General features: G+C 39.1%; 1 protein-coding gene across 1 annotated transcript; it reads left to right on the plus strand.

Moving 5' to 3' along the window:
• Positions 1-14,227, plus strand: tmem200b (transmembrane protein 200B). The gene is made up of 2 exons (XM_073463560.1): positions 1-7; positions 12,825-14,227. Exon 2 carries the CDS (start codon positions 12,864-12,866, stop codon positions 14,118-14,120), a length of 1,257 nt encoding a protein of 418 aa, XP_073319661.1. The 5' UTR covers positions 1-7; positions 12,825-12,863; the 3' UTR covers positions 14,121-14,227.
• Positions 14,228-15,461: the final 1,234 nt, after the last annotated feature.

Here is a 15,461-nt window from a genome sequence, read left to right on the forward strand (position 1 = left end):
CGCTAAGGTAAAGATCTAACGCTTTATTCCTGTCGACTGAAGAAGCTAGATTCTGATTTTTTCACTGGGTCCTTGTATTAAGATGGTTTCTGTGTGCCTCTGCTGAGCCTCTTTGAAAAAAAAAATAAAAAAATCGCGGGTTGCCTGTGTTGCCTTTGCATCCAAGAATAGGTCCTATTAGATATTTTATTGGTGTGGTTCCACCCTTCCACACCGCACTGACGCTACTGTCTCCATACACTTCATTCCCATTATGAAGCACAACTTGTGGCTTCCAAGGAGTCAATTGGCTTCAGTTCAGCTTCCTCTGGTGGTTGGAAAACAGAAGATGACCAGTATGAGTCAGTCTCGGTAAAAGTGCATTCCAGCACACACTGCAGCCGAATACTGCTGTGTTATCAACAAGATCACAGCAACCTGGAGGTCTGTACATCTTCTGGATCAGATGTGTTACAATCAGATACAGCCCTGCCTCTCTAGTAATGGAAACTTATGTCAGAGCTGGTGTATGCAGTCCACTGTGAATCAGCTACATTTGTCCTCCAGTAGACATGTTTTTGCTACTCATTGCTGTTACTGCAGCGATATTTCAAGAGGAAAGGGGCATACGACATACTCTTGTATGAATTATGCAGAGTTTCTCAACATTTTCTGCACAATGTAATGTGAAAGGTGTATGATATGTGTATGGTGTATGAGTTTAAACTCAGATGTCACTTTAAAAGGGGAACTATGTAGTTCTGGAGAAGAAATTCAAACTCAGAATTTTAATATTTACAATAGTAATGAGGTAATGATACAAACATTGTTCCATCAACAAGCTGCTCTCAGAGGACAATAAGGTCCCAGAACACGGTTTGAAGCTAGAAAGATGGCAGGGTCCGCCACATATAAACAAAGTAAAACAGTATAAATTGTGTTGTCCTTTAATGTCAGTTTGTTTATTCAGTCATGAAAACAGAGAGTTTGATTATCTAGTTTGTTTAGGCAGAAAAAAATCAGCCAATGAAGATCTTTCTCTGCTCATTAACATTTCTTCCCAAAAACAACAGAGTGCTCCTCTGAACAGATAGTTTAAAAAAAAGTTACAAATGAGCCAAAGATTTCAAATGCATCATTGTTTAATGTGTGAACACAAACAGCTGTGCAACATATTTACCCAAATAATATCAAATTTAGGGCTGCAACTTTTAGTTATTTTCATTTAAAAAACAGATTTATTGATCAGTTGGTCTGTAAATGGTCAGGACATTGTGAAAAATGTGTTTGGACTGTGGCGTCACTTCAAATTACTTTATAATTAAACAACTATTAAAGTAGTTATCTGATTAAATGTGTTTTGATCAACTAATGAATTAATTGATACATTGTTTCAGCTCTTATAAATTTAACTGGATTATACAATCAGACAATAAGTAAACACAACTAATAAAAAAAAAAGAAATTAGTCAAACTATGAGTAGGCTAGTTGATAGTTTACATGGACACTATTCAGTTTGTGTTCAAAAGCTACTAAGATTCGATATATTATTACCCACTAATTAGAAATTGGTCTATGTGAATTTATGAAGTATTTCTGTATGCTTGTCTGGTTTGAAAGACATCAATGAAGTTCCAAATGGATTTTAAGGTATTCTGTCATATTTTGAGCCTTTTTAAATTAAATTCGAAAGTTCATTCTTGACCTTGGAAATAGCTTGATAAATTACCTGAACTCAGGGTCAACTTGCTCCTTTTATTAGGAGCTCTCAATCACCTGCATCTCACGGTCTTTACCAGCAGATGGAGTTTGATCAGTTGTCGTCAAGTTACCAGGGGTTATGATCCAGTCATGAGATGAGTTTTGAAACTGGAAAAAGATAGGAACATGGACCTTGAGTTGAGGTATTTTTTGCAAACTTTAATCAATGTTCAGTTACCAAATATATAATACAATTATGCAATAAATAATAATGCAAACATAAAGCTAGGATCTTTACCTGAATATAGGATTATCTTCATTAGGGGTCGAAAATCTTGAGCTTTATGTCATCAACCATTATATTGTTTTTGTACTGGGAGTTTACCAGTGGAAGCTGCTTTTAATATCATGACAAATGTTCAAGTTGTGCGGATTAGAGATTCATTTTGGTGGTGCACTGCCTCTCTGATGGGTAGTTAGGGACGGTCTACAACCTCAATATGCCTGAATATAAGATGCTAGAGTGATAAAAATTTCCACACTGTTTAATTAATCTGACTGTTCCACTATCCGTTCATTGGGTAGGTATTCAGCTTTCTATTTTGGATATTCCTTTTTTTTAATAACAAAAATTGCATACCGGTTGATGGGATCTCGTTAACCAAACCCCTCTGTGTACCTAACATCCATAAATCACACCAGACCTTTTGGAATATGTCTTTTAATTCAATAACAAATGTTATACATTTCCAAAATATGAGAGACTTCCACCGTACTTCAGCCTGACTTGAAAGAAATATTAAGTTGTTAAGAGAATTGGGGTGATGCGAAACTGTCTCTATGGGAAATTATTATTATTGTCAAGTTAATGACAGCTAAGCAGGCAGCAAACTGACAGCAAACAACGTAAAAACAACATTTCATCAACAACAAACAAACACCATCTTGTTTACGTAGTAGGCAAGCATCACTTACCTCCTGCATGATCCATCCTGAATGTAAAGGGATGCTCATTTTTCCGAGCACAGAACACAGTGTTGAGAAGTTTTAGCATCTTCCTGTTCGCAGTGTAATTAATGTATGTTGGATGTTGCACATTTGGCTATTTGCTGTCTATATGTTGTATGTTAAAAAGTGTTTGCCAAAACCAAAGGCCAAGCATTGGTTCCAAATCTTTAAAAATGGTTGCCAGTGGCATCCAGGCAACCATTACTGTTGACCCCTGTTAACACTGATTGGGTGCTCAGTGGGTAGTTTAATTGAAAAACTGCATTGTTTTGTTACTCATACTGAAATACCTAGTAATACCCAGCCCTATACATACTGTAATGACAAACAGAATGTGCAAGTCTGAATGTAGTTCAGTCATCTAAGATTCATTTTATTATTAGCTTTTTTTTAGGTTTTTGGTTGAACAGTGTTTCTGTTGGGTTTTTTTTACGTGGAATGATCTGTTAACATGTAGTCATTAGTTACTGCTGAAAAATGATAGCAACATCTCATAATATTATTCGTACATATGCTGCAGTCTGTAATTAACACTAGATTTCCTTCTGTATGATTGCATTCATAAGGATGGACATGAATAATGAAGAAACAGTTTGATTGTTTTAAAGTAAATTATAGGGATGAACAATACCGACCGACCCACTCTGACAAAAGAAAACAGACCTCAACGGCTTCCGGATGTGCCCCTCTGATGGCTCCATCTGTCTTTGGCTGTCATTTTTACAAAAACCTCATATTATTTATTTGAATGGTTATCAGTATATTAAACACTATATATTGTTTTGCATGTAATATTTATAGTATTAATTTATTATTTTTTACTTTATTTAAAAAAAGGTAAAAAATCCCCCACTTGCCACTGCGGCCAGTCTTGTGTTGTTCTTCCATCATCCAAGCTCAGGTCCTCTAGATCTGAGATCAGAGATCTGGGATGGTGTTCCTGGAATCTGCTGGGGCCACTCTCCCAGTTTGGCGGTCATAGCCCCAAGTGCTCCTATTACCACAGGGACCACTGTTGCCTTCACTCTCGACATCTTCTCCAGCTCTTCTTCCCTTGGTATTTCTTGAGCTTCACGTGTTCCTTCTTCCAGATGCTACTGTCGCTTGGGATTGCTACATCTATTACCACTGCTTTCTTCTGATGTTTGTCCACCACAACTATGTCTGGTTGGTTAGCCATCACCAGTTTGTTGGTCTGTATCTGGAAGTCCCACAGGATCTTGGTTTGGTCATTCTCCACAACCTCTGAAGGTGTCTCCCATTTTGACCTAGGGGCTTCCAGCCCATACTTGTCACAGATGTACCTGTAAACTATGCCAGCCACTTGGTTAAGGTGCTCCACTTCTAGGACTTCTTGTTCTTCTTTACGCTGAAGATAGTTCTTAATGACATTGGCTGTATGTTTGGGGTCGTTGTCCTGCTGCAGAATAAATTTGGGGCCAATCATACGCCTCCCTGATGGTATTGCATGATGGATAAGTATCTGCCTGTATTTCTCAGCATTGAGGACACCTGAATCCTGACCAAATCTCCCAACTCCATTTGCAGAAATGCAGCCCCAAACTTGCAAGGAACCTCCACCATGCTTCACTGTTGCCTGCAGACACTCAATATTGTACCGCTCTCCAGTTCTTCGGCAAACAAACTGACTTCTGCTACAGCCAAATATTTCAAATTTTGACTCATCAGTCTGGCACTTGCTGCCATTTTTCTACACCCCAGTTCCTATGTTTTCATGCATAGTTGAGTCGCTTGGCCTTGTTTCCATGTTGGAGGTATGGCTTTTTGGCTGTAACTCTTCCATGAAGACCACTTCTGGCCAGACTTCTCCGGACAGTAGATGGGTGTACCTGGGTCCCACTGGTTTCTGCCAGTTTTGAGCTGATGGCACTGCTGAACATCTTCCGATTTCGAAGGGAAATAAGGTTGATGTGTTTTTCACCTGCTGCACTAAAGTTTCCTTGGCCGACCACTGCGTCTACGATCCTCAATGTTGCTCGTTTCTTTGTGCTTCTTCAAAAGAGCTTGAGCAGCACATCTTGAAACCCCAGTCTGCTTTGAAATCTTTGTCTGGGAGAGACCTTGCTGATGCAGTATAACTACCTTGTGTCTTGTTGCTGTGCTCAGTCTTGCCATGGTGTATGACCTGTGACATGAAACTGTCTTCCACAACCTCACCTTGGTAGCAGAGTTTGGCTGTTCCTCACCCAGTTTTAAGCCTCCTACACAGCTGTTTCTGTTTCAGTTAATGACTGTGTTTCAACCTACATGTGAAATTGATGATCATTAGCACCTGTTTGGTATAATTGGTTGATCGTACACCTGACTGTAATCCTACAAAATCCCTGACTTTGTGCAAGTGTACCTAGAAGAATTGATGCAGGTTTGAAGGCAAAGGGTAGTAACACCCTTTATTGATTTGATTCAGATTTTTCTTTTGTTCGCTCACTTTGCATTATGTAAACTGATAAAAATAAACAATTATTATTTATATTTTTGAAAGCATTCTTAGTTTACAGCATTTTTTCACACCTGCCTAAAACCTTTGCACAGTGCTGTATATAATTATAATATGTTATAATTATATACTATTTTTGTTTTGTGATATTTATAGATATTTTACTAGTGAGAAATGCAAGTTTTGGACTGCATTGATATTTTGTTCACCTATTTATTGGTTGAGCCCTTGTTTTTGTAAAAATAACTCAATTTAAGGATCAACAACTGCATCTTTTGTTCATATGACAGCCAGTGTCAATATTATGCAGTGAAGAAATTCACAGCTGACTTAGTTACACAAAACAAATAACATACAACAAAAATATTCACAAGCACGAGATAAAATGTCCTCCAAGTTTTAAATATTGGTAAATTTGGAAAAATGGATTGATAGATTATTGAGTGATTTGATTAATTTCAAACCAATCTGATGAAAAGAGTCCTTTTTTAAAAATCATTTACCACGTCTTACATTCATCATTAATCATTCAACACAAAAAATGTCATCTATTGTTTAAGGAAGGTGTCCTCAAGGGTGACAGTAACAAAATATAACAAAAAGAGAAGTGATAAAAATGTTTATGAATTAATAATGAAAGTGATAAAAATGTATGTGAAGTGAAATGTAAAGTGATAAAATGTGAGTTGATTTGACATTTTATTTGAAACAGTATTTCTTTGATAATCAACTGGGGTATCATTCATCATTCACAACACCCAACTGACATTTATCGTTTACAGCAAGCAATTTTAGTTACTTCCAGTAAATGATAAATTACACTTCTGTGTCGTGAATAATGAAAGATGAATGTAAGACGTGATATAGTAAATACATGACCGTTTTTCACCAAAACCTGACTTTTTGAATCAAATTGGCTTTAAATTAACAAATTTAAATTAATTTATTGTTTCATTTTTCATGTCACATGCATTTTTATCAGCTCCATTTTTATCATTTCATTTTTATTACTTCCACTCCTCACATGTGTCAGGGTTGCAGCACGTCTGACCACTGGTCAGTAGTTTTGAGTTGTAGCTGTAGTAGACAGTAGGGATGCGCCGATCAGATATTAAGTATCGGTATCTGTCCGATATTGGCCAAAATCACTGGATCTGATATCTGAGAGGGGAAAATGTATAATCCAATCCGATTTATTAGGCTAAACGCTCCCATAAGTGCCTCAACTCTGCGCAACATGCCGTAAAGAGAGCAGCATGTGTCACGTGACTAGCTGGAGTGAGCTTGAGTCAGACTGTCAACCGTTTTTCCACTAACAGTTTTGGCCACACCAAGTTAAACCGAGCCGCGCTGATTTGCTTTTCCTTCACCAGTTTTATGGTCCGAGTTGAGCCGAGCCGTGCCGACGATGGACCTGCTCCAGAGTAGGGCCAGAGTAGATTCACCCACCCTGCCTCCAAGCGTGCTGCGGTGATGACTCGCGATTACAGCCAACCTGTAACAAGCACCCATCTCCCCCTGAAATCGATACTCAGCCCATGTCTGTGCAGGAAACCTGAGAGAAAGATGTTTTCAAAAGTCAGTGTGTTCAGCTCTCAGTACTTTTGTAGCTTCTAATTGAATCTCTTTAGTTTTTCTGGTCCTGTTTGTTCTTTCAGACATCTGCTGTGTTTTACTGTTTCAGGAGTCATGTTTAGCGTGCTGCTGAAAACCCAATGTTTCCTGTAATGCTGCTTCATAATAGAAGCTTTTAAATGACTAAATAACGGGGGGCTTTTTTGTGAAGAAGTTATAGGAAGTGATGGAAATGCAAAACCCCAGCCGCGCCGAGTCAAACCGAGTAGAGCCAGGCCGGCAGATGTGATGGAAATACGGCACGGTGTGTGTGAGTTCAAAATGTTTGGAAAACGTTGATAATGTTGGTTTCACAACTGACATCTGGAGCTCAGACGTGTGTCCAACGTCATTACTAAGTCTGACAGCACAGTGGATAGATTCAAGTTTTACTTTGCAAAAAGCAGTGCTGCATGCTGAGCAGTTTGGTGGCTCACACACAGGAGAAAAGTGCAACTTGTTTTTGCAATGTTATTGAGGTATAGGCTACACTGTGTCGAGTTATATCTCGTATTTTACACTGGAATTATAATACCTTTATCATATCATCATTATCAGAACTACACTCAAGTTGCACTTATTGAAATTTATTTTGAATGTTTGAAAATGCTAAAAGTTCTGAGTAAAGAAGCCAAAATAACAAGAAGCAGCACTACTGCAAACCTGATTCATGATGTTGTCTCTGTGTTTCTTCCTTGAGAGAAGTAGAATATTTGTTCTACAGTTTAAGCATGTTTTAAATGCCTAGGTTAAGCAAAGTGCTTCCATACACATGTATTATATGTAGCTTTGTTGTTGAAGAGAGGGGGAAAGGCTGTATCAGATTGGTATCAGTATCTGCAGATACTCACTGTTGTCTTATCGGCATTGGACATGAAAAAGCGGTATCGAGCCGTCCGTAGTAGACGGGGATTGTGGTTTCAGCCTCTGGCATGGATATCCAGATGGCAAGTCTTTTTATTCTGTCAACTGTTCACTTTGATTGTCATTGGCCTTGCAAATGAACACAGAAAAGCATGTTTGGTTTTTGCATTCAGTTGTTGAGTTTGGACTACAATGCCTCACACATATGCCCTAGGCTACAATTTACATTTTTCATTATTTGTTAGGAATGTGAGAATTAAATCTGATCATCCTAAATAAGATGGCAGTGCCCTGAATTGAGTGTCATGGACTGACAATAATTTCTTTCACATACAACCGTGGTTTAGTACCATAATTAGTCCATGCAGTGTCCATATAATTTCTGGGACAAAGTGTCAATGTGTGATATAAAAGTGCAATTACATTATATAATACTAGGCTACTTCAACTACAATCAGAGGTATTTCATGGAGGCTGCAACCTTTGTCTCACCACTCATTGCCCCAGTCGACACAAGGTAAATCCAATATTAAAACAACTAGTAAATTATGAAATCCTTATTGTCAAGGAGTATGATTTTAATAAAGTATGCAAAGTAAGTGATAGGTAATAAGCCATATTAGGGCTGGGTGAAAAAGACAAAATTAAATATCACAATATCCATGACAAAATACCTCAATATTTATATTTTAAGGATAACCACTGGTTCAAGACATCGAAAGAGATTTTGATGCTTCCTTTTTACTTCTTTTTAGTAGCCGTGTTTCCATAAAATGTCAAGCAAATTTTAAGCGAACTTTTGAAAGTTTGCAAAAAATTAAAATAAATAAAAATGCGAATCTGGTGCGTTTCCATAAACTGTTTTAAGTGAATGAACCAGGCTACTTAAAGCGTTAATTTGTCAGAGGATGGTGTGGTGTAGGCTACATCACATATGGTGTGGAAGTAAACAGAGGCTAGACGTAAACAAACCAGGAGACAAAATGAAGAGAGGTCTTCAGGAATTACTTTACACAGGGCAAGTTGGAATTGTTCTTGTCAGATAGCATTGGCCATGTTGCATGCTGTCCGGAGATGATGAAGAAATGCAATGATTTTGATGCACGCAGCAGACAGTGGAAACAGCTGATCAGTCATGTGAGTTGAACGTTCACTATGTCAGAGTTTATTTGGCATTTCTGTTTCCATCAACATTTTGCGCATTTTTTTGCGCAACTGATTCGCAAAAGACAAAAACCACCTCAAGCGTGTGTACAAACTTTTTTGCGAGCTAAAGGGAGGTTTTTTAGAATTATGCCGTTTCCTTCAAATTTCTAATGCGATATTCTTCAAAATGCACATAAAAATGCTTTATGGAAACACGGTTACTGTAACCAGAAAAAAAGCACTTGTGTTATATCACAATGTTGCAATAGCCAATATCACAGCCAATATTTAGTCTTCTACCACTTTATCGATAAGCATAGCTGACTTGGTTACACAAAACCAGCCCTAAGTCATATGTAATGCCTGCAGGGGTGCTCCTGTGTACTTATAGTCCCTAAATGAAAATGAATGACCAGTGGTGTATGCCAGAATTTGGGTGAAAACATGTGAATTGGATTTCTAAAGAAGTTTATAAAAGGTTAACTGAAAGAACTTCTATACCGTGTCCTAGGCTGACTTGTGTCTGGGGCAGCTCTCTGTGGTTGGAGATGAAACATCACATAGCCCACCATACTGCCACGGGTCATCAGGCCTCTGCCTGACGTAGTGCGGCTTTGAAGGATGACCATCTAGAGATCAGGAATGTAGCCATAGTCCTTGTCGACCTTCACTGTGTACAGGCTCCACTTCCATGACTTCTTGTTGAACAGCTGCTGGTATCCAAAAAAAACACAGACAAGATGGTTACTGACTTGCTAAAATGCAGAATGCTTAACCAACAGCCAGGATTTGAGTAGATCTTGCAGTCCAGGGCATAGACATGAGCTGTATGTTCTAACCTCTTGGCCACTGAGCTGGACCACAGTGTATATGTGTATGTCAGTATGTGTGTATAAAAGTTCTATGGAATATTTTTTTATTATTATTCATGTGGCTTTATTGTGGTAGGGCAAGAAAGAGTGACAGGACATGGGGACAGAGAGTCGGGATGACATGCAGCAAAGAGCCACAGGGTGGATTTGAATCCTGGACACTATGGCAAGGACACATTCATGCATTTTCCAGTGTATGGAGCAAATGCACTACCAATGGTTCACACCTGAGATATGGAATATTTTCACATGTCTAAAAATGAACTGTCTCTCTTTGACAGTAAACACTGTCAAAGAGAGACAGTTCCTTGCGATCTTGTGTATGGAAATGAGCTTGATGCTCTGACCTCTTGGAGGACAGCATTGTGCGTCATACATACTGACATACGTCATTGTGCGTATGTCAGTATGTATGAAGGATGTGGAATTTATTTGGCCTCTTCATGGTTTTATTGTGATAGGACAATGACATCATATGACGGGAGAGAGAGAGTGGGGATACTGAGGCACTCCAGAGATGTGGTGTATTTTAATATATAAAGTCTGACACAGTTTTCTCTGATCACTTGATTTACATTATGCTGAAAGGTTATTATGGAATAATTGCTCAATGACGAAAATATGTTGCCAACCTCAGCTTTGACTGTATCTGCCATGAGAGACCGTGCATCCCTACTAAATTACTATGCAAAAAATCCTGTATAAAAGAAAGTACTTGATGACTCTTCATAATCAAAAAGTCAGAAATGTGTTTTGAAAATTGAAAGCTGGAAAGTTTTCCAACTTAACTTGTGGTTCTCCCCCCGCGGAGTCATAGAGCCACTGTGGGGGAGGTTTGCATGAACATAGTAAAGAATGTTGAATGGAAGTTGCATGAACCTAATTAAAGTGGTGACAAACAAAAGTGCTCTGATGCAGGGGGATCTTGTTAACCCTCCTATTTTATTTATTTAAATAAAAGTCAATTTGTCTTATTAGATATGTCCCTGGTATGGTTAATGTTTGATAAAAATCAAATCTGTTTTTGCTGAGGTGAGGTGGGGGTTAGTACCAAGTTAACCCCTTTGGGTTACCAAAACCATAACTAAAGAGCTTTATAGTGTAATGAGGTCCAGACTCATATATATGAATATTTACACAGTAAAAAGGAGAAATAAATTTAGCAGTGAGGTGTCTGACAGTTAGCAAAGTGAGATACAATGAACACTCACTGTAACATGCTCAGGGCTCTACAATAATTGCAGTCAGTGTTTTAAGCAGTTTTTCCATTTCACTCTGCTTTGTTTATGGCCACGTGGGAACACAGGAAGAACAGCACATGTGCAATTGTTTCACTACTTTTGTTTGTACCTCATTAAATTTAAAAGCTGCCAACAGACATGGAAGGTTTAGAACAGTCTCAGTAATGTCACTCTAATTATTTCCAGTGGTGATATACATTGAAAATCAGAATCAGAATCAGAAATACTTTATTATCCCCAAAGGGAAATTGTTTGTGTTACAGCTGCTCCCATTCAAAGTTCAGAATATGCAGAAAGAATAATAATAATAGTAATAGTAGTAGTAATAATAATAATAATAATAATATCAATATCAACAAAAACAAAACAAAAATACAGGAAATGTACAGATATACAGAGCAATAATGCCACACTCTGAGCGAGGAATTAAACAGTTTGAAAAAAAGGACTGCATGTGGCAAACAACCATTGACTAAAAGGGGACCAAAGTGAGGTGAGGCATGGCTAAATACGCCTGGATTCCAGGCATCCATATCTGATGTGTAATGTCTGTCATGATGACTAGAGCTGCAACAATCAGTCGATTAATCAGTTAGTTGATTAAAAGAAAATTGCCACCTATTTAGATAATTGATGTATGATAATTGATGCAAACATGTCAGACATTTGCTATTTAAATGTGAGGATTAGCTGCTTGTCTTTGACATTTATGTTAGTAAATTAAGTCTTTCGGCTCTCACAGTTGGTTGGACAAAAGAAGCTATTTGAAATGTGCATGCATGATATGGATTTTTTTCAGCCCATACTAATAACTGATAATTACCTGCTTCACATGGCAGATTCCACTAACCGATAACTTCACATTTTTGTATTTAAAAAGAAGTTCCTAACTTGTAGTGTTTGTTCACCTGAGGGTAAGAACGACTAAGATGTAGTGAGTAAAGATGAATGATTTAATATTCCATAGCTCTAATAACATTGGTTTTGTTAAAGCTCGTCCACTTTTTCCCTTCCTCTCTGAACTCTTGTGGAACATATAGGGCAAATTGCAGTCATGTTGACTTCCTCTGAAACTGTAAAAAAGTCCTCCTACTTTGAGTGTGTAGATGTCGCATTTGTTAAGTCAGTGAAAACTATTTGGCTTCGTATTATTGGCTCTCCTTATTTGCTAGAATTTCAGAGATGCCCATAAATAGTTGATAATATACATTTCCCAAAATGGGGCCAATAATTTTAACGGTCTAACATATAGACAAATCCCAGGAATTACAAGAGGTAGACAGGTCGCCATTACTTTGGTGGTGTCTCCTTACAATGTCCTTGTGTTTGAATGGAAGCTGTCCCCAGAAGTGAACAATTTCCCACTTTCCCATGACTTTTTATGTAAACCTTTTGATGACAATATCTAGGAAATCGTCGTTCGGCTGCTTTACATCTTCTGATTACGAATTTATAAATGCATCTATGTGTCACAGCAGTTCTTTGAATTTGGGGTCCACTATTTTTCTGATCAGGCATCTGACAAATACGGTTTATTATTGTTAATATCATAACACAACAGTGACGTGGAAATTCTACAATGTTTTAAATATACCACTATTATCAATATTACATATTGTAGTGTTTTGTGTGTCTTTTTATAAGATGATAGTAGGAATAATCGAAAAATCAGTTGTTAGATTAATCGATAAAAAAATAATCAATAGGTGCAACCCTACTGCCACCAGTAGTCAGCTGTAAGAAATTTTCACATTGTATATGTAGTGGCTATAAATTTGTTCAAAACTGCCAAGTAATTGATACTGTACCTTTGGTGGAAATGGCCTCCTATGGTCAAGATCGATGAAAAAATTTATAATTACGTATTTGTAATCAAGAAAAGAATTATCCACAGTGTGTAACTTTTTTGAAATTTCCTCACCCTCAAATTCTTTTGACAGGTTATAACCAGGAGCAAAAGCTCTGGACTGACCTGTGCCATGAAGACCCAGAAAGCCCGAGGTGTTACAACAACTTCAACTTCCAGCCGAGGAAAGTCTCGCTTCACCTTAAGAGGCAGAAAAAAGAATGATGGGGTGATCCAAGGCAAGCTTCGCATCCGCTCCATGCCTGGAGCATTCCTAGTGCTCGGGGTCATTGTGGTGGTTATTGGCACCGCTCTTGCTGTGGCGGGATACTGGCCCTACAGGATATCAAGATCATCCATCCTGGGAGCTGCAGAGGGGGAAAGTATCTCTGAGTCGCAGACTTCTGGCTGGAGTCTGGGAGCTAAGGGCCTCCTATCTACAGCCAGCTTCATCCACAGTGAGCGGATGAAGCTGCTGGGACCTGTCATCATGGGGGTGGGACTCTTCATCCTCATATGTGCCAACACAGTCCTGTATGAGAACAGGGACAGAGAGACTCAGATGTTGCTGGCTCAGATGCATAATGTAATCTGCTCTGTCTCTGCAGCTGTGCCCTCAGCGGACCTTAAAGAAATAGTAGCAGCCAACTCAATGGCCAAACACTACCGGTGGTTAAGCAGCTTACCAGCTGCCCATCTCAACATCCTCCATCTGCAGCAGCTGACTAGCTCTGAGCCCCTGCTCCAGACCAGACCCACCAGAGACCTGGAGGACAGCGTTGAGGGCATCTACCAGCAAGCCACTCTTCAGACGGAAGCCCTCCACCACCAGGAGTCAGAGCCTCCACCTTCCATCCACTCCTCCCACTCCAATTCATGTAATTCTAGTCAGACAGACTTTAACACACAGTCTGGTGGTGAGCAAGGGCTCAGTGCCAGCTTTAGTCCACAGCACACCCCACTTGTCAAGCTCAACAACTGCCTGGTGTCTGCCAGCTCCATGTCAACCCTGGGGGTGGATGAGACGGATATCCTAGCTCCCCGGCCTAAGCGCTGCAACAGTATGAGCTGCAGGACTAACTCTTATATAGCCCGAACTGGTGTGCATCTGGAGGAAGGATCCCACACACCTGGAGACAAGGGTCAAATAAATTGGCCGGTAGTGACTAGGAGAGAGGCTTGTTCACAGGTTTGTGTGAACATCTCCGGGCAGGTTGTGGATACTGTGGAAGAGCCAACACACCGAAGCTGGCCTCGGCTAGACCTGAGCAGCGGGAGACAATACCTGAAACTAGAGAACAAAGAAGACTCAGTGGACAAACTGTTGGACCAGTTAGAGCATCAGTGTTCTCAGTGGGAAAAGAGTTTTGGCTCTTGGCCTTTCCAGTGATGGCTACTTTTACTTCACAGTCTTGAGGGTACTTCAGTATACAAAAAATACAAAAACCAAGGAGTAATGAGTAATGAAGGAATCTAGAACTGCACTATATATTTTGGTTTTAAATGATGTGTAGGGCAGAGAGAAGCTAAGCCCTGAATCATCTGAAGTACAGTATTTCTTGCAAGGATTTTTCAAAACATAAGCCTGTTCCTTATCTTCAGTGGAATATTGATACACAGAGGTTATCGTCTTTGCTTGGCTGGATTTGGTAGATATTTTGTATTATTGAAGGAGAGGAACAATATATAGACCCTACACTGTCACACATGAGCAAAGCAACTGGCAGACTGTTTACTTCTGCAGTTTGGGTTTGCATGAATGAGAGACATCAGCTTGCATCTCAATGCCAAAATGAGTTTGCCTGTTTTAAGGACACTGTGTGTACAACCTAGTAATGGGAGAAATAGGAGAGTGTAGGAGGACTGGGCATCATTTTCACTGTGCAATCAATTTTTAACCAAACTACCTAGACTCCGGAGCCCATAAAGTGCTATCAGCTCTTTGCAAATGCAAGTAGTATATAAAATGGGTTCCCTTCCTCAGCTGAGGTCCCATACTCCAAATGCAATGCATGGCAGTGATGTACAGTATGTTAAATCTTAATACATATGCAGAGTAATGTCATTGTTGGTTTTATGTGTATAACAAGTAATGATAGTTATGTTATGGATAATTCTGTTTTTTTATGACTTGGGTCTTATTTTCTTAGTTTTGGCAATAACCCTGACCCTAACCCAGCAATATTGCAGTTATGTTTAATATATATTTAATATGTTCTATTTTGTTGTATGTACACCATCATATTTTATTTGTCTTAAAGGGTAACAGCTAAACAGATCCTTCACTCATCAAATAAAAAGAGAAATGTCCCACAAAGCAACGTTACAGGACCAAACAACAGTAACGTAGTAACTGGCAACTTATATGAGGAAAAAAATACACAGTTATACGTGGAGAAGTGTCTGTCCTCCTGTCTGTCCTACCAACTCTTCGTCACATTTCTGCCTGAAAAACAGCGTCTGTCCCTGGCAAAAGACTTTAACTCGCCAAGTGTTTGTCTCCTTCACTATTGTGTTGTTGTACTTACCGTCTTGAAAAAAAATCACTGTGACGGTCAGCCCTCCCGACCGAGACTTCAGTGAACTTTCCCCCAGAAAACAGCCTCCCTCCCCACGAGTGAGAGAGTCAGACAGCGTCCTGTTTACTGATGTTGATCATGTAATTGTGTAATTTAGAGCAGAAAACGTAACTTTGTCACTTTCCATGATGCATGGTGGGTCAGGATCTCAA

Source organism: Pagrus major, chromosome 3 (genome assembly GCF_040436345.1).
Source record: "Pagrus major chromosome 3, Pma_NU_1.0".
Taxonomy (NCBI): Eukaryota; Metazoa; Chordata; class Actinopteri; order Spariformes; family Sparidae; genus Pagrus; species Pagrus major.

What these genes read in the sequence shown, in the direction of transcription:
- tmem200b (XM_073463560.1), top strand. Translation starts at nt 12,864, where the DNA reads ATGAAGACCCAGAAAGCCCGAGGTGTTACAACAACTTCAACTTCCAGC.